Raw genomic sequence first — 25,944 nt, 5'->3', positions numbered from 1 at the left:
GAGGCTGTATACAATTAATTTTATGTTTGTACTTGTCCTCCTCTATGTTTTTATGCTGTTTCTTTTTATATTTGATTTTTGAGGTCATTCTTGGTTTGAGGTGAAATACCTCAAGCTTAATATTAAAATAACGCTGGTGATATTGTAGTATAAGTTTTAATAACCAAATTCAGGGTCACCTTTTTTTCCACAAGTTTTAAAAGGAACTGTCATAAAGTTGTCAAAAGAAAAATAACCTGTCACTCCCTAACCCTTTTAAATATAAGAAGGTATTATGTGGGTTTATTGCATAATTTCTTGAAGGGCAAAACATTTCTACTATCACTGCATATTTTCACAGTGATCCTTTATCTTATTTATTATTACTTGGAAGTGGTTTCAGACTTCATGAGAGTTTCTTACCACTTAGTTGATTTTCAGTTAAACAGGAAAAAAAAAAAACTTTTTAATAATTTTCAGAATAGCTATTCTTCCAGACGGGAGTCTACGGATCCTAAATGCTTCTAAATCAGATGAGGGAAAGTACGTTTGCCAAGGGGAAAATGTCTTTGGTTCTGCTGAAATCATAGCTTCTGTTTCTGTGAAAGGTAAGAAAATGTGGCTAAATGTTTTATAAGCATTGTTTCATGGCCTTATCAGAAAGTGAATAAATATAACGTGCATGTATGTGTATTTGCACGTATGTGTGTGCATGTTCCTGTTCAAGAAATATATTGTACACAAAGAACTAACACAGTCGAATTATCCCTTTCCATTATTTAGGGGACTATGAAGAAAGGAACACCTTGTTGGTAGAAATTTAAATATTATGCTCTGAACAAAATATGTGGGAGGATAAAGAAAGCTTTCTGAAGTTTTAGTCGACGTCTCAAAATTTAAAAGTATGCCAACAGTATAAAAATATTTTCCTGAATCAAGATTAATTTTAGCATCAATCAGTAATATTCCTTTGTTACCACTTCAACTGGGGATTTGGGGCAATAAAAAGCATAGCAGAGGGAGGACGTGAACATGTGGTGTTGAAATATACATCAGATGAACTGACAACAGAGCTACTCTTTGATTTCTGCATCAATTGAATTTTTATACACTGTAATTTTTTAGTATTATAAATATTACTGCTTAAATGTTTCTGTTAGTTTTCTAGTTCTAAAGTGAACTAGATTCCAAGTCTAGAACCTTCTTCTGAGACTACCTGTCATTGTTTAGTACTAAGAAAATCTCCTATCTTAGACATTCTCTTCATTTGGTAAAGGAATACTTTTCACGGTGAAGTATATCACTAATTTTTTCCATTTGTGCATGTAGTATATAATGAATCATACTTTGGCCACAAAAAAATATAGTAATGTTCATTTTCCCCTTTCTTCAGAAAGAGAAATGTAATTAAAATAGCCAGCACTCTGATATTTCAGAAAAGAGGCAAACATCCCGGGAAGGAAGGAACATAATTTTAAAAATGTCTTCACTTATAGCATACATTACTGGGATCCAAGTCAGTTTTCCAGTCTGGGTCTCATTCCTTGTGTGTGCTAAACAACGTTTTTCATAGTGAGGCAATGCTGGATCCACAGACTTTTTAAATTTAATAATAACAAAAATGTTCTCTGTTAATGACGAGTTAAGTGGAATATTTAGTTACTCAGAACATTCCAATTCTCACAAAGTTGAAACTGCAATATGCTGTGATGATCTGTATTCTCTGATGAAGCCAGAATTTAGAATGCCACACAGAATATTTGACTTCCAGAATGTTAATATTTACAGTGGCATTCCTTTCCTGGTATCACTCTTTCTGAGACTGCTTTGAAGGACGTTGCATATTAAAGGATCTTATCAGTGGTTAACAATGGTCCTTCATCAGACTATGCTATTGCAAACAGTAGAGCTGAAATAGGAAAATTAGGCTAATTTTTCATCTGTGTCAGGCTTCTTGAGGTATCTACAATCAGGAACCTAATTAGAAAAAAAGAAAGTATCAAAATCCTGTCTCCATCACCTCCCTACTTTATTCAAAAAAAATATCATATTGCAGTTGTTTGATCATTAGCTGAACTAACCCTTAGATGTACAGCTGGTATTAGCCTTTATTGGTTTAAAGTTGCTCTAAACCCAGTAAAAATGTATCTATTTTTTAAAAATTTAACTGAATCATTAAATAGTTAATGTAAACATTTTTTCTCAAAAAACATTTCTATTCAATATTTTGCCTTTTTTTTAGATCTCAATTAAAGCATCCACAGTCTATCAAAGGGGATATTTTATAATGAGCCAGAGGTGCCTCTTCTACTCCTCTACTTACAAGGTTTTGTAAACTATAAAGCGAATACAAGCTGGTATAGTAGTAGTAGTATAGTTTTCATCTCCTTTAAGATAGTAATTTGAAGGGAGGTGCTCCGTATAACCTTTAAAGTGAACTCACTTGAATTATTCCTCCTTAGATGTGAAGCATTTTTTATCGTAAAAATTATTTTATTTATACTTGATGATCCTTGAAGGTGGACAGGGAGGCTACAGCTTCTTTTTTCTAATGTTCCTCCTTCCAAGAGCGCCAAATGCTCTTTCTAGTTATGTAGTCTTTCCTCTTTTTCATCCAAGCTGACTTCTTAACAGGAATAGGGACTTTTAAATCATCTGTTCCCTACAAATGCCTAGTGAAATGCCCTAACATACAAAATGGTAATATTTCAATTAATAATAGTTTATTAAAAGATATGTATCTGGAGCAACTGTATTACATAGATTCCTTGTTTAATTTTTTTCTCTATTATTTAAAATACAGAATGAAGGTGAAAACTATACGTTATGCTAATTAACGTATCTTTATTTCTATAGAACCTACAAGAATAGAACTTACTCCTAAAAGAACAGAGTTAACAGTGGGAGAAAGCATCGTCCTTAACTGCAAAGCAATTCATGATGCTAGTTTGGATGTCACTTTCTACTGGACACTAAAAGGACAGCCTATCGATTTCGAGAAAGAAGGTGGACATTTTGAAAGCATCAGGGCCGTAAGTTAATAAAATTTTATTCTTTGAGTAATAATACTTTTAGAAATTTAGACTCAAATGTAAAAACTTTCTTATCTGTGAAATGTTAAGGAAAAATTAGGACAAAATTCAAATTGATTCAATTATTTTATTTCATTATTTTATGTTATGTCAAACTGAAAGTAATACTTATTTAAAACACCCCCAGTAAGAAATTGAGAATACTTGATTATGCAGATCTGATTTCTTTGCCATTTTTTTCTATTTGATTAGTATTGTCAATATTTACACTTTACTTCTCAAAAGTTATGTGGCTACATAAACATAAAAGTGTTATTTAAAGCATTCTTAGCAATTACGATACAATAAATAAATGAAATAAGCCTGCCTGTCCTACTCCTGAAGAAATAGTAATTCTTGGGTATTCTTTAATCTCTCACAGGCTATGCAGCTTAAACATGCAACCCAAAGTCAGAAATGCACATTAGCCTTAGACAAACATTCACAGACATGCTCATTTCTCATCTGCCAAATCTTTCCTTGTAATATCTTCTTTTATATATCTATGTGACAATCAACTAAATGGAGTAAGAAATCTTTTGAACCAAATTCTATAGTACGATCATAGTGTCTTAACAGAGAAGTAGAAAAATGATCTTTTCCCCCACTGGCTTTTTTAAAACATAAAAGAGTAACATAATGATGGAGAGAGAGAAAGGCAGTGGAACTTGGGTGGCAGAGAGAGATTTTGGCTGAAATATCTCTTCTATATTGGTTAAAGAGGTGGATCCAAATACAAACTATGCCTACAAATACAATTTAAAATGCTGCCACACACTTATTAACTTCAGTTTATTCTTCTGTAAACATTTTGGGAAGCACTGGTAGACCACAGCTGTAATGAGCCCAAACATATAAAACTTGGCTTGGATTGAATTTTATTTTAAAGGTAATGTGATACAGTGGGAAAAGTCCTAGGCCCAAAGTAAGGAATTTTCTGGGTCAAGACCCAGCTCAGTCCTTAATCAGCTGTGTAACAAAAAGCCAGTCACTTGATTTGCCTTGGCATTAATCTCATAGAGCACTAAACTGAGGGAGTTGGACCAGATAATTTCTAAGACTCCTTCTTACTCTAGAATTTGAAAAATTTGTATTAGCAGAATAGTAAGAATGAATTTTCTTTGTTGCATTTGCCAATGTAACTTAAAGTAAACATTTTCTTCTAAATTATTCCTTTCATCCTGATTTACTTTGCAGTTAGTGAGAAAGACTGTATAAATAAGAAAAAATTACCCAACTGCATTATTCACATCTCATTAAATAAATCAATTTTAATTGTCAATGGTTATGTTATATACAAAATATTTAGATCATGTTAAACTCATTTTCCTCGAATTTGCGATTTTTCTTTTTTATTTACCTTGGGTCGATCATAGCTTCAAATTTTGAACAAATTTTATGCTATGAATGTCATAAAACAAAACCAGAAAAATATGACACAAAAATATTACATTTGAAAACAAAAAAAATATACCATCAAAAATATTTCTTCTTAGGATTACCTGTAAGCATTCATTTTGAGTGATCAGAAATATAAAGAAAAAATATGTCTAAACTAAATTTTGGGCTTTCTTCATAGAAGCAGGCTCCCTTTTTATTTTAAAATATCAGTAGAGAAATTAATGGTCTGATAAATTATATGAATTCTTGTTTTTGTCTCTTAGATGTTACCACTTCAGTTTCATGTCCATTCATTCGTATCAATAAATACCTTTAATCCTTTTCATAAGGTTGGCAGTTAATAATACCTGCTGTATCTCTCTTTACACATATGCTGTTCCTGCCCTTGAGAATTACAAAATTGACTCCTTACTCCATGCAAACCTATATTGCTACAAGCCATAATAAATTAAGCTCAGTTTGTAGACAGTGATAATAAACTCCAGAATAGAAAAATAAAGCAAATTAATATATTGAGAAATGAGAAAAATATTTAGCTTAAGGTTATGTAGGATATATCACTTTAGCTTATTTTAAAAAATTAATAGAAGTATGTTTGTACTTAAAATATTTGGAAGCTTCAAAACTGCAAAGTGTAGAAGAAATTGTCTATTCCCTCTACCCCAATTACCTCAAACACTGATTGGGTCCTGGCTGGCTTCAAGGATATACATGGGAGAGAATCCCATTCTGTGACTTGAAAAAGTCAGAGAAAAAAAAGAAAAACATTCTATCCCCATCCTGCCTTTCACCTTGTGAAATATAATATGTCTGAGAAATAACATGTTTTAGAAGGAGGGATGAAAGTGTTATAAAGAAGCGAGATTTGGGAAGGCCTCTGGTCATGTGGATACTTTCTGTTTGAGAGGCCAATTGAAGACTCTGGGAATAAGAGGGCAGGCCAGGGCTCAGAAAAGAGCCTAGTGGGGTAATCTATGGTTTGCTTTGAGTTTCAAAGGAGAGCCATTGAAGAGACCTTAAGGGTCTAGGCTAGTCCAACAGAGTAAGAAAGCCCAGCAGGATTCAGGACTTAAGCAGGAATAGAGTGTGCCTTTGACTGAAGTACTCTTTAGGTTAACTGACCTGTCCCTAACCCACCAGTGGGTGATTGAATGGGGGTGAATCAGCAGAGAAAGGGGGGTATGTATTTCAAGCATATTAACACTGCATAGTGTCAAATGAATCAACCAAATCTCTGAAAAAAAACAAAAACAAAAAGATACCAATTGTGTTGATACTTTCCATCTTGTAGTGCCAAAATATAGCTTAATGAAGTTCTCTACTTTTCAACTAGTTATAGTGATATCTTTTATACACAGCCAATGGTTTACAGATGAAGCTCTAGGAAAAATTTTATGTGTAACTTTTATAACATCTATAGATGAGGTATATTTATGTTTTAAATAAAACAGTGCTTTTGGACTGCAAGAGAGTGAATAAATAAACATATAATCACATCAGGTTAGAAGAATTATAGCTACTGCTTTGAAATCTATAATGAAAATGCTTCTATTTCTCTTGCCTCTTGACTGAGGCCATGTTTTACAAACCCAGCAATTTGACTGATTTTTGGAGTGACTCCATTACTGAAGCGACTGTTCAAAGGGTCCAAACAATCAATTAGTCTGTAAACATTTGATCCAACTCACCCAAATCCCTTTTTTGGCAATGATATGAGTTAACTGAAGGTGGCAAATTAGTGAGGCTATTCTTAAGATTTAATTTAGATTCAATTGTACAAGCAAAGGGCTGTGCAGGATCCAAGTTAAAATACATGGCCTTTCACCCCTAAGAGAGCACAGATTAAGGAGACAGACAGCAGGGTGGGCTAGTAATCTGTTATCACAGTGCTATCACCAGAGAACTCTACATACAGATGGCAGAAGAATTTGGTATTTGAACTGGACCTGGATTGGTAGGATTTTGCCAGGTGGTTAGGAGGAGAAGCTGCATTTCAGACAGAGCGAGCAGGTGAAACAAAGACAAGGCAGAGAGTTTAGAGCACGTCTCAGGAACAGTGAGGAACCTATAGCCCTGATGGCATAGTGAAGACACAGAGTAGAGAATAAGTCACTATTTGTTGAATACATTTAAAGGAGAGCAGCAGAGGCGTCATTGTTAAAGGCACTGATTTCTGAGCCATGGAATTTGGGTTTTATTTGGAATGCAACAGGGAGCCATGTGACTCAGATTTGTTCTTTAAGAAGATAATTCTGACAGCTGTGTGGAGCAGGGGTTGAACAGCAGGCAGACTTTACATTCATTCCAGGCAGGTTAAGCAGAGGTTACAATGAGGAATCGACCATTATAAGCTTCAGCCTTAAATAACCACCCTGTTATCAAATAATCATTTGCAATCGTGCTTTGACACAATTGTGTTTTGACACAATTTTTTATGTTGGTCAGAGGTCTTTAAGAACCTCTTAATACTCTCAGGATGTCTGAACAACACCTGAACATGGTGTGTGACTCCAAAGCCACAGTCTTAATGGAGGACTATGGTGATCCATTGTTCTCCAGAGACTTGAAATCCCTAATTATTCATTCAAGATGTAAGCCAGTTTTAATCCCTACAACGCATAAAGATCAGTTACACTGAATATTATGGAAGCCTGTAATTTGTTCCTATTGGAGCAGAGAAAAAAGCCAAACATTTGTAATCAGGAAGGTTGGCAAAACAAGAATTGCCCTTTCCATGGTGAGCTCTCCAAATGTGATAAATTGCAACTAAATGGGCAACCAAATCAAAGTGCACTATTTGATGGTCCTTCATACTTACTCAATCCTCTGGTTATAACAATACACTCAGGAAAGCAGAGTAGGGATGTTTGACTCCATTTTTAAATGAGGAAACAGAAGCATAAGACTTTTCCAGGCCACATGAATTCTAAATTGGGGTAACAATATTAAATACACTGTGACTTTTAAACTACATTATGTTGATTCTCCTTTATAAAGCTTACCCTCTCCACATTCATTGACCATTATGTGTTCAGCCCTTGTCTATAAACTGTGGGAAATAAAAATAAAAGGGAGATTTGGTTCTGGCCTTCAATAAATGTAAAGATGGCATAGAACATAAAGTAATTCAAGAAAAATATGACCATAAAAATAATTACTAATTTTTTATTAGAGCCAAATACTGTTGGAGACCAGAAAAGAAAGAGATTAATGTGAATTTTTTTATCATTGTGGAGAAAAGTGAGGAAAGGAATTAATTTAGCACCTGCTATATGCCAAGCACTCAGCTTTTATATATATATTTATATATATAAGTATATATACACACGTACAATAGCTCATCAATTCCTCATAACAATCATATAAAGTAATATTATTTGGGAAGAAGGTACCACCTGACCTAGACCTCAGAGGATGAGTAGCATTAGGATAGGAAAAGAAAAAGGAGAAAGTCAACCTTAGATCAGAAAAGATATTGTATCTCAGGGTTACGAGGGATCCTGGAGATTATTGAGTTAGTCCTAGATTGGTACATGGATTCTCCATCAGTATCATCAGTGTCCACTGTAATCCTTTTAGTGATGAGGAACTCACTCCTCTGACATAGTCCATTCCATTACCAACCAGATCTGAATGTCAGAAAATTAGAAAGTTGGAGTAATTATGATAATCTGTACACTGAGCATAGGAATCATAAGGGAACATGCCTGATTCATAGCCCTGATTTGTGTGGAGTATTAGGTAGGTGAAGGGGCCAGAATATAAACTCCTTAATATCGTAGGATTTTTTATTAGCTGAAAGTCATAGCCTATGTCAGTCTTCTTATCATGGTTACTTCTGTTCCTAGTTTGTCGTCTTAGAAATTAACCACTATTTCTTAAGGAGTAAAAGTGTCAGAGTAGAAGACAGCAAGTGCTCAACTGGTACCATTCTCTTTCCCGATGGATAAAAGTTAATGTTGTAAAAATAAATGAAATCACTGGACATACTGCCAGGGTTTACTGAGGCACAAAGCTCTTAGGACTTCGAGACCATCTGCTGCACCATCTTCTTCATCATATTAGCAGGTGTAAGTCTTGGGGGCACTTCATAACCAATCAGAAAATGTATGAAAGGCAGAGAATCAACAGTTCTACCAAAGTCACAAGTTCTCTTTGGCTCATTCTGCTCACTAGTAATAGTCATACTTCCAAGTAGTATGGCCTCCTGGACTCTGAGCCATACTCCTCCCTGTCTGGCGAAGGGCTTGTCCATCCTCATCACTCAATTTCTTGCCTCCTGGATCTTTGTCTTGCTCTGAATCCTGGTAATTCACCAAGTTTCTGTACAGAACTCTGCCGTAATCTTTTGACTGCATATATTAGCTTTATAACAGTTTTCTCCTAGTCTTACACCTAGTTTAACAAAAGAAATTACATTGTCACTTTAATAGGACAGAATAGAGTAATAACCAACCAAAGCCTGGGAGCTAAAGAGAGGTTACACTCAAAGGTCCAAGAATTTTCAGATCATTCCAGAAAGTGTACTACATCCATGCTCCCTGCTTGTCTGTGTTAGAGAATGTGCCTCCATCTACTCTCTTCTCAAAGTAGTAATAGTTCCCATGGCAGAAAAGAATGCACATCTTCTTAGTATGTGTATGTTTCATGCAGTCACATGAACATGACCAAAATATGCCATTAAAATTTGTGATTCTGTGACATTTTATGTATTAATGACATAAGCTAAACTATGGGGTCCCCCAAAGCTAAACTATGGGGTCCCCCAAAGCAAAGGCTAATATTCTGTTTTATTTTTGATCACTTTGTATGTCCATACAACAGCCACTCTGTCAATATTTGTTGAAGAAAAACATAAACAATAAAAATAAAAACTGTAAAAGCATTTTCTCAGCTTAGCCCACTACTGCATTATTTCATGTTTTAACATAATTAATTAACTACTGCATAAAATTCTGCTAAATTATATTGCAGAATAGTTGATTTCATTGCTTTTTTATGCAAAATTGGACATTCACTTTAGCCCAGTTTGGAACTGAATAGAAGATGACTACCTTAGATGACATCGAAGGCAGCCTATTTTTGAGAGACTCTTCCTTAACTCTTGGGCTTTTCACCTGAGTAATCTGTTGACCACAGTATCCCATCATGATCACAGCTGGTGGTAACGCCATATTGATTATCCACCTCCATTTTTATTCGAATTGGCATCTGGCCCCACAAAGCAAAATTTGAAGTGTGCCTCATGACTTTTTGTAGTTTGTCAGATGTAGTCCAATCAGGTAATGCTTCCAAAGTCACACGTATTAAAAGACAGTTTTAGCCATCTAAGTCACAAGCTTCACTTGTTCATTTAAAGATAGTCCACCAAAACAGACCTTCTGGGTATGGTATTATGGTGACCATATAGAGCTTTTTTGTTCATTTAGAGGCTCCACTTTTGACAGCTGTTTTTATCTTTATGATACATTTACATAGCATTATGTGTAATATAAAAGTTACTAGTTTCTCTGCAATGTGCTTTAGTGCAGAACTGCAGGTTTACTTTTTGTTTTTCGTTTTTGGTTTGGGTTTCTTTTTTTGAAAGAGAGACAGGGAAAATAGAGCTTCTTGAAGAGAAAGGCAATTTTAGTATTGGCCATGCTGAGAAAAATCAGATCAATAGCCTGTGTTCTGTGATCTCTGAGAGGATAAAAGTACCATACTTCCCAGAGATTGTCATCAGAGCCAGGTGAGATGTTTCAGGTTATTGGATGGGGAAAAGTGGGCAGTGAGAAATAGAAAACACTCCTTTATCTCTTAACAGAATTTGCTTTCCTAGATTGTAAACTTCAGATATTAAATATGCTTTTAGCTCACTAACTCCAGAAATTAAGTGCTTACATATCTAGGACTCCATATTTTTTTCCCTTTTGGAAGTTTTGTTTTTCTCCAAAATTATTTTCCCATTTCATGCATATATTAACTCAAACCCAATCAAAGAAATATTTAATCCTGAATGAAGTGCTTCTGTCTTTGGTAATATGACCACTGGTAGGCCCCAGTAAGTTTTTGCAACCATTGTTATTGTTTTTAACCTTGACCATGAAACCTATCTGATTTTTTCCAGTGGTGTTTATTAAACCAAGTTCTTACCTAATTCTAAGTCATTTTCAACAGTGAATTACTTGCTTAAACTTATTAGTCTTTCTAATATGTGTAACAAACTTCTAATATAAATTTTCATGCAAAATAACCCTCCAAATATTTTGAGTTTCAGTTCAGAATTTCCATTGTATTTATTCATTATTACTCTAAATTTCTATTAATTATCATGGAATTGAACATTGAAGAATAATCAATGGAGTTTGACTCCATACCTCCTTCCCCATCCCAATCTGACAGAGACTTATTTTTATGAGACAGCAAAATCTTTATAAATTATATATGTACTAAACAGTTTAGAATGAATAAATGAATTAGTAAATAAAGTATCAAATGCTCGTTACTGAAATGAGTTCCTAAATTATCTTCAGAGCCTAATATTCATTTTTTCTCAATATTCTAATTTTGTACATAATCCTTGTTTGCTTTTTTATTTCTTTCTTAAGAGGCCACTATTCAAATCTTGGTAATTTTTAAAAATACCTCTCTCCTTCTTGTTTTCTTGTACTCCTCTCCCATTCATCATTCACATTGATTCATGGGCCTGTTAAAATGAGTCGTCTTAGGAAGGATAACTAATCATGTCAATTTACCTGAGGATACCAGAGGCCATTGTAGTAGATGCTATGGAGTGTTGCCCAGATTCCCCTTTCAAGACTGAGGCACTCTTTCCCTAAGCCATAGAAAGTATTGGCAGCTGACGGCTCTAAGCTGAGTCTCTGTCTGGGAATAGCTCTCAGCCAAAGAGTGTTATCTGGCCTAAGTTATGCCCCACCCTCCAGCTCATAACCAAGGGTAAGGGTGATGAATGCATAGGGATGGTTAAAAAGGCCGAGTCTCTTGCCTTAAAGCAGGACAGCTCTGAAGGGTCTCTCAGCTACAGAGCTCCCTGTGGGATAAACTGAGGCTTTTGTCATGACTGCATCACAGTTAAACTTCCCCTCTGCTCAATTCTGCTTTCTTCATGTTCCCCATAAACGCTGATCCCAATGGCATTCCCCAGTGGAGTCTCCATCTCAGAGTCTGTTTCTCTGAAACCCTGACCTAAGACAGCCATGATGGCAAATGTCATCACCGAGAAAGCACTTGAAGCAGGTATGAGTAATAATAAAAAGCGATGATTATAGTTCTCATCCACTGAATGCCTACTAAGTAGCTGGAAACATGCTAAGGTTTTCAAGCGTCATTTCTTTTACTTCCCACAAATATCCTATGATGTAGGTATTGGTTTTGTTTTCATTTGGGGTTTTGTTTTTGACAAAAAAAGACACAAATTCAGAAGGATAAACAACTTTTTCAAACTTAAACAATTGTATGGAAGAGTTATTATTCAAATGAATTCTGAACTCCAATACCACACTATCTCCCAACATATAGTAACAAACCTAGAGCATATCTACAACTATTTGGGGAGATAACATTGTAAATTTCCTTCTTTCTCAATCAGTTTAATCTTAAATTATATCATCTTGTGAATAACATAGATAAATATCCTTCATCGTTTTAGAATTTTTGGGTCAATTACTCTCATTGCTGATAAGATTTTCATATATTCATCTAAAGTTACTCCTATAAAGTTTATGATTATGTGGTTACATTTACACTATACAAGTTCTTTTTTCTAACATTTGTAAACTTTACTATTATGAGCAATCTTCTGTGCCTTTGTCAAAAATACATTTCTTTTATATATATTTTTAAAGGCAACCCTACCAATCAGGCTCTTCAATGTTTAGTGAATCATTTCAGAATAAACTTGAAACAGTTTTATTATCTGGTTAAGACCTAGGCTAAAATATATAAATAGAATTTTACATAATGAAGAGAACTTTTGCCCTTCCTCTCTCATATGTTTTATTTCATTTGATTCCCACAACATTGCGAGTCAGGCAAATTATATACAAATGAAGAAACTGAGGCCCAGGAAGGAAGAGGGGTGAAAGGCCTCAGTGTGAAGGTTCTGAGCACCACAGGCACATTCATAGCACAGCCACTATTACCATTCAAGCTTCTTTGAGCTGAAAACTTCATTGCCATGAATGATATTCCAAATCTGATTTGATGAGTAAAGATATGAAGAACTAAAACTAGCTGTAATTCTTCACAGTGGCATTTTGAAAATTGAAGACAGAAAGAGATTGTGTTTCTTCTCTGCAATCTCACCTCTTTAGCTGGACAACTCAGCTTATTTTTACCTTAGTTACTTGATCACTATTAAAACATTAAAATTGTATGTTCTGTAAGATCAAATCACACATTGTTTTAAAAAATCCTCCCGTAAAATTTACTGAGAATGAATTGAAAAAATCTTAAAATGTCCTATTACACTTGCTTCTTCAGATGTTCTGTGGGTGTGTTTTCTGATTAATTAACGCTCACTCTTCTGGCTGCTGTAATTGTTTCATTTTATAGTGTGTGAACCCCTTGTTTTTTATCACCTTCCCTTTTTAGTCTTTTGAAAATTCTCTCAAAATGAAAATGAGATGCAATATGTTACATTTCTTTTACTGCTGATCAGGCAAAGAGAGTAGAGCATAAATTCCACATTTGAGACACTTTAAATCATATCTGTTCTTACTAAGTATGTTACTTACAGAATGGTTGGTTTCATGTGAGTTTTTGGCCACCAAAATCCAGTTTTCAAGTCAGATATCCAGTAGGGGTTCAGATTCTTCCCTCTTCCTCACCCCCAGTGCTCTCAGTCCTTCCATTATAACTATTCCATCCCTCCACCAGAGCAAGTATCAAAATCTACTGTAAATGTGACTTGATTCTTTGATTCTAGCCTTTACATTTCTGGAAGTTAGGAACATATTTATTTTTTGAACTTACACAGTAACTGTGCGCATTAAAGATGAAACAAACATTTGTGAAGTTGCTAAAGGAATCAGTGAATGTAGGAGTATATGAACTAAAAATGAGCCATTTAGATTAGGCCGCTTAGAAACAAGTTGTTGACTTTAATATCTAAATAGCATTTTTTACTTTTTTGTTAACCAAGAAAAGTTTCTAACTTCCATTATAATTATAGAAAATGACAGTAATTGATAGTTTTATTCATTTTTCTTCACATGAATGCTTCAATATTTTTGATATTGTGCTAAAAGTAATTGTTTTCTCTGGAAATAATAATCCCAGGAGTTCTTAATAAAAGAGAAATATACAGTGGTTCTAGTTATCTTGTTGAAGTAATACTGATATGTTTTATAGATTTTTTGTTATTTTAAAAAGAATGTCCTACATAGATCTATGTATCCAGGGGATAAAATTTAACCTGCAGAGTGATGAAATGCATAGTATAATAAGGTCCTCAATACTAGAATTTTTACCTTGTTGGAATAATATATAATAAAAGATTATTCTTTTTAGTTTCTGAAAGGCTCGGTAAATAAAAGACTGTCCTTATTTCCTAATACCACATAAGGTTTAGGATTTTTATAAGCAAACATGGTTCAGTGTTTTACATTTTGAAATACTATTGACATGTAAGTACTGTGTTTTAGACTGACTCCTGTTATTATTCCTCAAAGTAATTTTCAAAGAGCTGGGTTTTTGAGAGGCCATTATTTTCAAGACATCTTTGAAATTCTACCTTTATTTCACAATTTCTCTTTCTGCATCTGTTTTGTATTAAGTTCTAAAGGGTGCCTAAGTGTTATGATATGTTTAGCTTGGAGCTTTTCAAAATCCTGCAGTTTCTCTCATGGACTATTTTTATCATATTACAACATAAAAGTGAAATTTAGGAGTCTAGAGTTAATAATCAATAGGTTGCCTCTCAAAGATGTTTCCTCTCTTGAAAAAAAGAGAAGGAGGAAATTTTAGAAATAACTATTGGGCTATTATCATTCACTCCTTTCCTCATTTGATATCCCTTATATAAAGGAAGTAGAAAAGATCAACTTAGAGAATTTGGAAAGCATGACATCATTATCTTTAAGGAATAATTGATGGCTTTATAGAGTATTTATCAGTGTACAATAGATGAAATCTGAGTTTATCTCAGTTCCATAAAGATTTACTGAATGGCTATATGCTAGGCATCTGTCCAGGAACTGAGGATTCTGTAGCAATCAATAGCAAACATTCTGTGGGAGGTATATGACTACAACTGAGATAGAGCACCGTCTTTGGGGAGCTTAGAGTCTTACAGAGGAACAAGCATATAAACCAATATGTGGGAAGAGCACTGAAAGAAATATGTTCGGGGAACTCGGTCCAAGTTACACATCATCCAAACTGTGGAAGAAGAGCAGACTTCCTAAACCAAATAACACCTAAGCCTATTCTTTAAGGAGAAAAAGAGTATTGCAGGCAAAGCAGGGAGAGAACGTAGAAGGGGGAAAGACGTTCCAGGAAGAGACTAAGAATGAGGAAAATATGAAAGACAAAAGTCTACCAAATTCCAGTAACAGTGGTGATCTTACAGTTATAGCAAACCTCATCTAATACAGTACTGTAGTGATTCTATTTTAAAGAAAGCTTCCCATATCACCTGTGAAAGTTACATAAATGGTCATGATTATTCTTGGTTCCAATTATATCATGTTACATATTCTTAGCAAAAGTAAAGCTGCTATATGTCTTCAAATTAAATCCAGGGATAAACTGTTGCTTAGCATAAGTATATGTGTTTTACATAAATTTACATGTTGCTTGAAGCTTTCTCTGCAGTACATAAAAAAGAAATTAACTATTATATTGTTAAGGTTCAATATTTAGTGTCATTTAGATAAATCCCCAAGAAGCACTATGTAATTTTTTTCAGGATACTGCTTGTTATTCTAGGAGCAGCTGTAAGAATAAAATGTAGTTTTAAAAGTCAGGGGCTAAAATCAGAATTTCTGTTTTCTTCCATATTTTTTCCTTAATTACATTATATATTTTTGAAACAAGAATCATACCTATTTTGCTAACCATTGCCAGTGCCTGGCATCATGTCAGGTAGATTAGTTGCTAAATAAAGTATTTGCTAAATTAATTATTGTATAAACAAATACAATTTTATACTCTTACACAGAGTTACTTTCTCATTTCTTTGCTCATCTGCTAAATTACCACATAAAAAAAGAAATATACCAGTATCAGGAAAAGTTTTAATACATTTATTCACTTTACAAAAGCTTAATGGTTACTTGTCATATATACAGCACAATATCAGGGCAGGGAATGTATGGCTGAGTAAAGCATGATCTCTCCCTTCTAGAAATCTTAATCTAGACAGTGTCAAACAACTCTTGAATTTGATAAATGTTATAGTACTGAGACATTATGCTGTTGAAAGAAAAAAACTCTGGAGGAGAAATGTGAATTGTTAACCAAGTATGTCATTGGCAGAAAAACTAGTTCTTAAGAATTAATGTTCAATTGAATTCAACTAAGTTTACTACTGAAAGATATTCAATCAACTAGTACAAGGTAAGGTAATAACCTTTCTATTTTTAAATCACCCTAAAATCAAGCCATTTTTCATTATACACCTTACCCATATATAAAACCAAAAGAATTAACCATTTTGAAGCAAAATTAGCTAAAATAATTTAGAACACATTAATTGTGAAGATACAACACTGTACTAAACAGTTCAAGGATTTCATATCAAGAAGCCTAACCAAAACTATAAAATACTACATTTTATCCTTTTTAATTGCTGAGAGTCCCACAAACAAATATAGCATACTGACAAAATTTATTTTAAAGTACTTATTAAATATAGTGGTAGTATTTCCTAAAAGCATTTCTGAAACCTGCACTCTAATTGCCATTATCCATCACTTAAGTAGTAAGTAATACTAGAAGTGACATGCTTTGCTCACTGTTCCTATCACATCAGTAATGACTCTGAACAGGCTACTGCAATGTCTCTGGTGTTTAAAATAACTAGCTAGTGTGAGAGATGCAAGCATTTCAATAAGAATGTTTCCATGTGCCTTTAAGAATAATCAGGCAGAGTAAATTAAGGATCATTTTTCTTAGTTAAGTTTTTTTGGGTTTTGCCCACATTGCTGTTTCTAACCATGTTTAATCTTATATCAAAATTGTGACTGGAATAATCCATTGGTCTGTTTTTTTTTTTTTATATATTTTATATGTTGAGATATAAATATCTTAGAGAGAAGAACATTTCACAGTTTAAATATCAATGAGTACTTTTTGCACATCTTTTGACCCTGTGAATAACTATAGGTAAAGAATTAAGGAGTAGAGTGACACAACATTGTAAAGCAACTATACTCCAATAAAAATTAATAAAAGAAAAAAGAATTAAGGAGTAGTTATTCTGAATGTATAGAGGTGACCACTAAACAAACAGTCTGTATAAGTGAATTTTTGCTGCAAAACAAACCACCCCAAAACTTAGTGGTTTCAAAGCATCATTTATTTAGCTCATGATTCTATGGGCTGGCAAATCGGGCTGGACTCAGCTGGAGTTCATCTGCTGGTCTTGGAAAGACTTACTCATGCATCTATAGTCAGCTGTCAGCCAACTTCGAGGCACTAATGTGGGAGATCAGCTGGCTGTTGGCTGGGGATACAGGGTCAAATGGGTCATGTGTTTCTCATCATCCACCAGGCTAGCCCAGGCTTGTTCATATGGAAACCTCAGGGTTCCAAGATCCGAGAGCAGAAGCATCATGATCCCTTAGGCTTAGACTCAGACCTTGCTCAATATCACTTCTGTCACATTCTATTGGTGAAAACAAGTCATAAGGCCATACCAGATTCAAAGCAGGGGGAAATTCCCTATGGCAGGGGGGATCTGCAAAGTACTGAGGCCATTTTTGCAATTTACCTCCATCTGTCCTCTGGCCACAATTTTTTTACATTTCTCTAACTTGCAACCTTTATCCCAGGACCCAAAAAATCTCATTCAATTATGATTCTAATTTTGTTTTAGTTAGCTTTTGCTGCAAAACCAATTCTACAAAATGTATGATCCAATTCTATGGATCAATAATTTGAGCTGGACATGGTTGTTTTTTCTGCTGGTCTCAGCTTGGCTCCTTAATGAGTATGCAGTCAGCTATCAGGTCAACTAGAAGCTGTTTGGGGAGACGGCAGCTAGGATGGTTGTCTCTGCTCTAAGTGGTCTCTCATCCTTCAGCAGGCTCGCCTTGGCCATGCTATGTGGTTGTAATAGGGCTCCAAATTAGCAGTCTCCAATGCACACACACATTGCAGTCACCTGTTTGTTCCATGTTTGCTAAGGTCTCATTGACCAATGCATTTCACTTCGTGAGTCACAATGAATGTGGGAGGGGGCTCCCCAAGGGTATGAATCCAGAAAGGCATGAAAAATTTTGGGACCATTACTGCAACAATCTACCACACAGTCTAAACCGTGCAAAATGATCCTTAATTTCAGTTATGGTATTTTTAAGACTAAACCAGAAGCTAGATTATACATGTGGAGTTAAGTAGGGGAAAAAAAGAGCATTTGGAAAAATAGTAATTTGCACAACACTAAAACTCAATATGTGCTGTCACTAGCAACACAAACTAGGTCAACTGCTGACTAAATTAACCAGTCACTATTTGAATTGACCTCTTTTTTAAAAAAACTAAGTCAGTTAAAGCACTTAATCTGGTTATTTTTCCATTTTATATGGTTAATGTTCTCTTTTTTTAAATGTTAGGAAATATTAATCACTTCACTTGTTAGTAGAAAATTGGCAGCAGTTATAAAGAAAAAAATTAACAGAGAAACATTAATTTGTAATTAAAGAATAAATGAATTAAATAGTATTTCAGAAAAAAGTAGCATATTCTGAGGACAATTATAATATTTGCTACTTCATCTATCCTAACATAATCCATGTTAAATGTCTCTTCCAAATATTGGTTCTACTGATTTCTGTGCTTTAGTTATATTTGATAGGAACAAAAGCAGATATATTTATTTATGAAACGCTGAAAAGAGATTATGAAAAGAGATATCTAAAGCTAAAATGAAATACACTGAATATTCCATACCCAAATTAATTCATAGGTTCTTTTAGCCAGCATATACCAGCTGTTTTTCATTAATGAATGGTGGCATCATTATTTGTATTACCATTGAGTTTGCTGGAGGTTAAACTGTTGGAGAGAATGGACAGACTTATGAAGCTGTTCACAATTTAAAATTAAATTAAGAATTTATCATACAAATCTGTAATAATAATAGACTAACCTAAGGACAATAGTAGAAGTGAAAAATTAGTCCAAATTCATATTCGCAACTTCTACATTCAGTAATTCTATTTCCTGTGAAACATATTTATGTTTATTACTGTGCTTATAACTGTGGCTTTAAGGTATAATAAAAGATACAGATTGTAGGATATGAGTGTTTTCTTCAAGTAAATATTAGACTTGAGAATTCAAAAGATTTTAGGAGTTTCCAAAAGACATTTGAAGATAAAAATAAAGATGACTAAGCTATATTGATTAAGACATGCAAACTTGACAAAGTTTTTTAATGAGTATTAGGCATATTTGTTGAAGTCCTTGAACTCAAAGGTGAAGGCTCCACCTGTGAACACAATGGTAGAAAATTAATTTTCCATGAGGTCGATTTTTAGCTGGTAACATCAAAGGATACTGTCAAAGTCCTTCAGGAAATCCTCCAAGAAATTCTTATCTGTCATGATTATAATGTCAATGTATGAAATCAAAAAGACCTAAAAAATCAACTCAACTGTGTGGCTTAATATACCAAAAGATAATTCAAATATAGATTTTATATGGGTCTGTATAGAAATCCCATGTGCAGCCAAGATAAATTTAAAGAAATATAATGAAATATTTCTATATCATTGATACATAATAAAATGTGCTTGACTAAGCTGAAAATAAAGACTAAGTCTATCAGCTTGTAACATCCTAATGACATCAAGCTCTAGTTAAATCTGAAGACCTTAGTAAGCTGTTAAAAAATGTCATCTTTTTCCCCTCTAGAAGTTCTTAATCAGTCATTGAGGTCTTATCTAGCATCATAAGCTTTACATTTACTGTGTCATCAATGTAACCCACCAATAATTCTTAATGTTAAAACAAGTAATATGTTTTTGAGCTTTGGAATGCTGTTGTGTGCCTTTACTCAGTTATGCTGGATTGAGCAGGCATGGAGAACAGATAACAGCAAGAAAACACTGAAGCAACTTGCCCCAAGATTAACTAAAATATGACCTTTGCAAAGAGACTTTAAAAGAATATATGGAGAGACATTCAAGATGGCAGAGGAGTAAGATGTGGAGATCACCTTCCTCTCCACAAATACATCAGAAATACATCTACATGTGGAGCAACTCCTACAGAACACCTACTGAATGCTGGCAGAAAACCTCAGACTTCCCAAAAGGCAAGAAACCACCCACGTACCTGGGTAAGGCAAAAGAAACAAGAAAAAACAGAGACAAAAGAATAGGGAAAGGACCCACACCTCTGGGAGGGAGCTGTGAAGGTGGAAAAGTTTCCACACACTAGGAAGCTCCTTCACTGGTGGAGACAGGGGGTGGGCAGGGGGGAAGAGTCAGAGCCACAGAGGAGAGTGCAGCAATAAAGATGCAGAGGGCAAAGTGGAGAGATTTCTGCACAGAGGATCAGTGCTGACCAGCACTCACCAGTCCGAGAGGCTTGTCTGCTCCTCACCCGCCAGGGCAGGTCGGGGCTGAGAGCTGAGGCCTAGGCTTCGGAGGTCAGATCCCAGGGAGAGGACTGGAGTTGGCTGCATGAACACAGCCTGAAGGGGGCTAGTGCACCACAGCTGGCCCAGAGGGAGCCCGGGAAAATGTCTGGAACTGCCTAAGAGGCAAGAGACCATTGTTTCGTGTGTGAGGAGAGGGGATTCAGACCACTGCCTAAATGAGCTCCAGAGAGAGGTGCAAGCTGTGGCTATCAGTGTGGACACCAGAGATGGGCATGAAATGTTAAGGCTGCTGCTGCAGCCACCAAGAAGCCTGTGTGCAAACACAGGTCACTATCCACACCTCTGCTCCCGGAAGCCAGTGCAGCCCACCACGACCAGGGACCTGTGATCCAGGGAAAACTTCCCCGGGAGAACACACAACATGGCTCAGGCTGTTGCAATGTCATGCTGGCCTCTGCTGCTGCAGGTTTGCCCCTCATTCCGTACCCCTCCTCCCCCCAGCCTGAGTGAGTCAGAGCACCCTAATCAGCTGCTACTTTAACCCCGTACTGTCTGAGCAAAGAACAGACACCCTCAGGTGACCTACACATAAAGGAGGGAACAAATCCAAAGCTAAACCCCAGGAGATGTGCTAACAAAGAAGAGAAAGGAAAATTTCTCCCAGCAGCCTCAGGAGCAGCGGATTAAATCTCCACAATCAACTTAATGTACCCTGCATCTATGGAATACCTGAATAGACAACAAATCATCCCAAAATTGAGGCACTAGAATTTGAGAGCAACTGTAGACTTAGGGTTTGCTTTCTGCATCTAATTCGTTTCTGGTTTTATGTTTACCTTAGTTTAGTATTTAGAGTTTATTATCATTGGTAGATTTGTTTATTGATTTAGTTGCTCTCTTCCTTTTTTTAAAAAAAAGATATATATTTTTTTCCTTTTTCTCTTTTTGTGAATGTGTATGTGTATGCTTCTTTGTGCGATTTTGTCTGTATAGCTTTGCTTTTACCATATGTCCTAGGGTTCTGTCTGTCCTTTTTTTTTTTTTTCAGTATAGTTGTTAGAGCTTGATACCATTGTTGGATTTTTTTTTTTTTGGTTTGGTTGCTCTCTTCTTTCTTTCTTTTTAATTTTTTTATTTTTTATTTTAATAACTTTATTTTATTTTATTTATTATTTTTTTCTTTCTTTTTTTCTCCATTTTCTTTGGAGCCGTGTGGCTGACAGGGTCTTGATGCTCCAGCTGGGTGTCAAGCCTGTGCCTCTGAGGTGGGAGAGCCAAGGGCAGATCATTGCTCCACCAGAGACCTCCTGGCTCCACATAATATCAAATGGTGAAAGCTCTCCCAGAGATCTCCATCTCAATGCTAAAAGACCCAGCTCCATTCAATGACCAGCAAGTTACAGTGCTGGACACCCGATGCCAAACAACTAACAAGACAGGAGCACAATCCTACCCATTAGCAGAGAGGCTGCCTAAAATCATAATAAGGTCACAAACACCCCAAAACAGAACAACAGATGCAGTCCTGATCAACAGAAAACCAAGATCCAGCCTCAAACACCAGAAAACAGGGACCAGTCCGCTCAACCAGGAAGCCTACACAACCCACTGAACCAACTTTAGCCACTGCGGGCAGACACCAAAAACTACAGGAACTACGAACCTGCAGCCTGTGAAAAGCACAGTAAGTTAAGCAAAATGTGAAGACAGAGAAACACACTGCAGATGAAGGAACAAGGTAAAACCCCACCAGACCAAACAAATGAAAAGGAAATAGGCAGTCTACCTGAAAGAGAATTCAGAGTAATGATAGTAAAGATGATCCAAAATCTTGGAAATAGAATGGAGAAAATAAAAGAAACGTTTAACAAGGACCTAGAAGAACTAAAGAGCAAACAAACAATAATGAAAAACACAATAAATAAAATTAAAAATTCTCTAGAAGGAATCAATAGCAGAATAACTGAGGTAGAAGAATGGATAAGTGACATGGAAGGTAAAATAGTGGAAATAACTACTGCAGAGCAGAATAAAGAAAAAAGAATGAAAAGAATTGAGGACACTCTCAGAGACCTCTGGAACAAGATTAAATGCACCAACATTCGAATTATAGGGGTCCCAGAAGAAGAAGAGAAAAAGAAAGGGACTGAGAAAATATTTGAAGAGATTATAGAAAACTTCCCAAATATGGGAAAGGAAATAGTCAATCAAGTCCAGTAAGCGCAGAGAGTCCCATACAGGACAAATCCAAGGAGGAACAGGCCAAGACACATATTAATCAGACTACCAAAAATTAAATAAAAAGAAAAAAATATTAAAAGCAGCAAGGGAAAAACAACAAATAACATAAAAGGGAACCCCCATAAGGTTAACAGCTGAACTTTCAGCAGAAATTCTGCAAGCCAGAAGGGAGTGGCAGGACATACTTGAAGTATTGAAAGGGAAAAACTTACAACCAAGGATACTCTACCCAGCAAGGATCTCATTCAGATTCGATGGAGAAATGAAAACCTTTAGAGACAAGCAAAAGCTAAGAGAATCCAGCATCACCAAACCAGCTTTACAACAAATGCTAAAGGAATTTCTCTAGACAGGAAACACAAGAGAAGGAGAAGACCTACAATAACAAACCCAAAACAATTAAGAAAATGATAATAGGAACATACATATCAATAACTACCTTAAAAGTAAATGGATTGAATGCTCCAACCAAAAGACGTAGACTGTCTGAATGGTTAAAAAAACAAGACCCATATATATGCTGTCTACAAGAGACACACTTTAGACCTAGGGACAACGTACAGACTGAAAGTGAGGGGATGGCAAAATACATTCCATGCAAATGAAAATCAAAAGAAAGCTGCAGTAGCAATTCTCATATCAGGCAAAAAAGACTTTAAAATAAAGACTATTAAAAGACACAATGAAGGATACATAATTACCAAGGGATCAATCCAAGAAGAACATATAACAATTGTAAATATTTATGCTCCCCACATAGGAGCACCTCAATACATAAGGAAAATGCTAACACATAAAATGGGAAATCAACGTAACAGAAACATAGTAGGGGACATTAACACCCTACCCTCACCAATGGACAGATCATCCAAAATGAAAATGAGTAAGGAAACACAAGCTTTAAATGACACATTAAACAAGATGGACTTAATTGATATTTATAAGACATTCCATCCAAAAACAACAGAATACACTTTCTTTTCAAGTGCTCATGGAATATTCTCCAAGATAGATCATATCTTGGGTCACAAATTAAGCCTTGGTAAATATAAGAAAATTGAAATCATATCAAATATCTTTTCCAGCCACAATGCTATGAGACTATATATCAGTTACAGGACAAAATCTGTAAAAAAATACAAACACATGGTGGCTACACAATATACTACTAAATAACCAAGAGATCAATGAAGAAATCAAAGAGGAAATCAAAAAATATTTAGAAACAAATGACAAAGAAAACATGACGACCCAAAGCCTATGGGATGCAGGAAAACTGTACTAAGAGGGAAGTTTATAACAATACAATCCTACCTCAAGAAACAAGAAACATCTCAAATAAACAACTTAACCTTACACCTAAAGCAATTAAAGAAAGAAAGAAAAAATAAACCCTAAAGTTAGCAGAAGGAAAGAAGTCATGAAGCTCAGGTCAGAAATAAATGAAAAAGAAATGAAGGAAACAATAGCCAAGATCAATAAAACTAAAAGCTGGTTCTTTGAGTAGATTAAAAAAATTGGTAAACCATTAGCCAGACTCATCAAAAAAAAAAACAAACAAAAAAACAAAAACAAAAAATGGGAGGAGACTCAAATCAACAGGATTAGAAATGAAAAAGGAGAAGAAACAACTGACACTGCAGAAGTACAAAGGATCATGAGAGATTACTGCAAGCAATTATATGTAAATAAAATGGAAAACCTGGAAGATATGGACAATTTTTTAGAAAAGCACATTCCGAGACAGAACCAGGAAGAAATAGAAGATATAAACAGACCAATCACAAGCACTGAAATTGAGAGTGTGATTAAAAACCTTCCAACAAACAAAAACCCAGGACCAGATGGCTTCACTGGAAAATTCTACCAAACATTTAGAGAAGAGCTAACAACTATCCTTCTCAAACTCTTCCAAAATACAGCAGAGGGAGGAACACTCCCAAACTCATTCTATGAGGCCACAATCATCCTGATACCAAAACCAGACAATGGTGTCACAAAGAAAGAAAACTACAGACCAATATCACTGATGAACATAGATGCAAAAATCCTCAACAGAATACTAGCAAACAGAATCCAACCGCACATTAAAAGGATCATATACCATGATCAAGTGGGGTTTATCCCAGGAATGCAAAGATACTTCAATATATGCAACTCAATCAATGTGATAAACCATATTAACAAATTGAAGGAGAAAAACCATATGATCATCTCAATAGATGCAGAAAAAGCTTTTGACAAAATTCAACACCCATTTATGATAAAAACTCTCCAGAAAGTAGGCATAGAGGGAACTAACCTCAACATAATAAAGGCCATATATGACAAACCCACAGCCAACATCGTTCTCAATGGTGAAAAACTGAAAACATTTCCTCTAAAATCAGGGACAACACAAGGTTGTCCACTCTCACTAGTATTATTCAACATAGTTTTGGAAGTTTTAGCCACAGCAATCAGAGAAGAAAAAGAAATAAAAGGAATGCAAATCGGAAAAGAAGAAGTAAAGCTGTCAGTGTTTGCAGATGACATGATACTATACATAGAGAATCCTAAAGGTGCCACCAGAAAACAACTAGAGCTAATCAATGAATTTGGTAAAGTAGCAGAATACAAAATTAATGCACAGAAATCTCTTGCATTCCTATAAACTAATGATGAATAATCTGAAAGTGAAATTAAGAAAACACTCCCATTTACCATTGCAACAAAAAGAATAAAACACCTAGGAATAAACCTACCTAAGGAGACAAAAGACCTGTATACAGAAAACTATAAGACACTGTTGAAAGAAATTAAAGATGATACAAACAGATGGAGAGATATACCTGTTCTTGTATTGGAAGAATAAACATTGTGAAAATGATTATACTACCCGAAGCAATCTACAGATTCAATGCAATCCTCATCAAACTACCACTGGCATTTTTCACAGAACTAGAACAAAATATTTCACAATTTGTATGGAAACACAAAAGACTCCAAATAACCAAAACAAACTTGAGAAAGAAAAATGGAGCTGGAGGAATCAGGCTTCTTGACTTCAGACTCTACTACAAAACTACAGTAATCAAGACAGTATAGTACTGGCAAAAAAAAAGAAATATAGATCAATAGAACAGAATAGAAAGACCAGAGAAAAACCCACGCACATATGGTCACCATATGTTTGATAAAGGAGGCAAGAATATACAATGGAGAAAAGACACCCTCTTCAATAAGTGGTGCTGGGAAAACTGGACAGCTACATGTAAAAGAATGAAATTAGAATGCTCCCTAACACCATACACAAAAATAAACTCAAAATGGATTAAAGACCTAAATGTAAGGCCAGACACTATAAAACTCTTAGAGGAAAACATAGGCAGAACACTCTATGACATAAATCACAGCAGGATCTTTTTTGACCCACCTCCTAGAGTAATGGAAATAAAAACAAAAATAAACAAATGGGACCTAATGAAACTTAAAAGC

General features: G+C 35.1%; 1 protein-coding gene across 2 annotated transcripts in view; it reads left to right on the top strand.

Moving 5' to 3' along the window:
- CNTN5 (contactin 5) overlaps nt 1-25,944 on the top strand; it is a 1,367,783-nt gene that overhangs the window by 1,183,892 nt on the left and 157,947 nt on the right. For both annotated transcript variants that reach the window (XM_082409880.1, XM_082409881.1), the window contains 2 exons: nt 460-587; nt 2,836-3,011. In XM_082409880.1, coding sequence (XP_082266006.1) covers nt 460-587; nt 2,836-3,011 — 304 coding nt within the window. The remainder of the gene's footprint in view (nt 1-459; nt 588-2,835; nt 3,012-25,944) is intronic.

Source organism: Balaenoptera physalus (assembly GCF_965194825.1).
Source record: "Balaenoptera physalus genome assembly, chromosome: 10".
In the NCBI taxonomy this organism is placed as follows: Eukaryota; Metazoa; Chordata; class Mammalia; order Artiodactyla; family Balaenopteridae; genus Balaenoptera; species Balaenoptera physalus.
The sequence above is the reverse complement of the archived record's forward strand: the minus strand, read 5'-3'. Positions and strand labels throughout refer to the sequence as shown.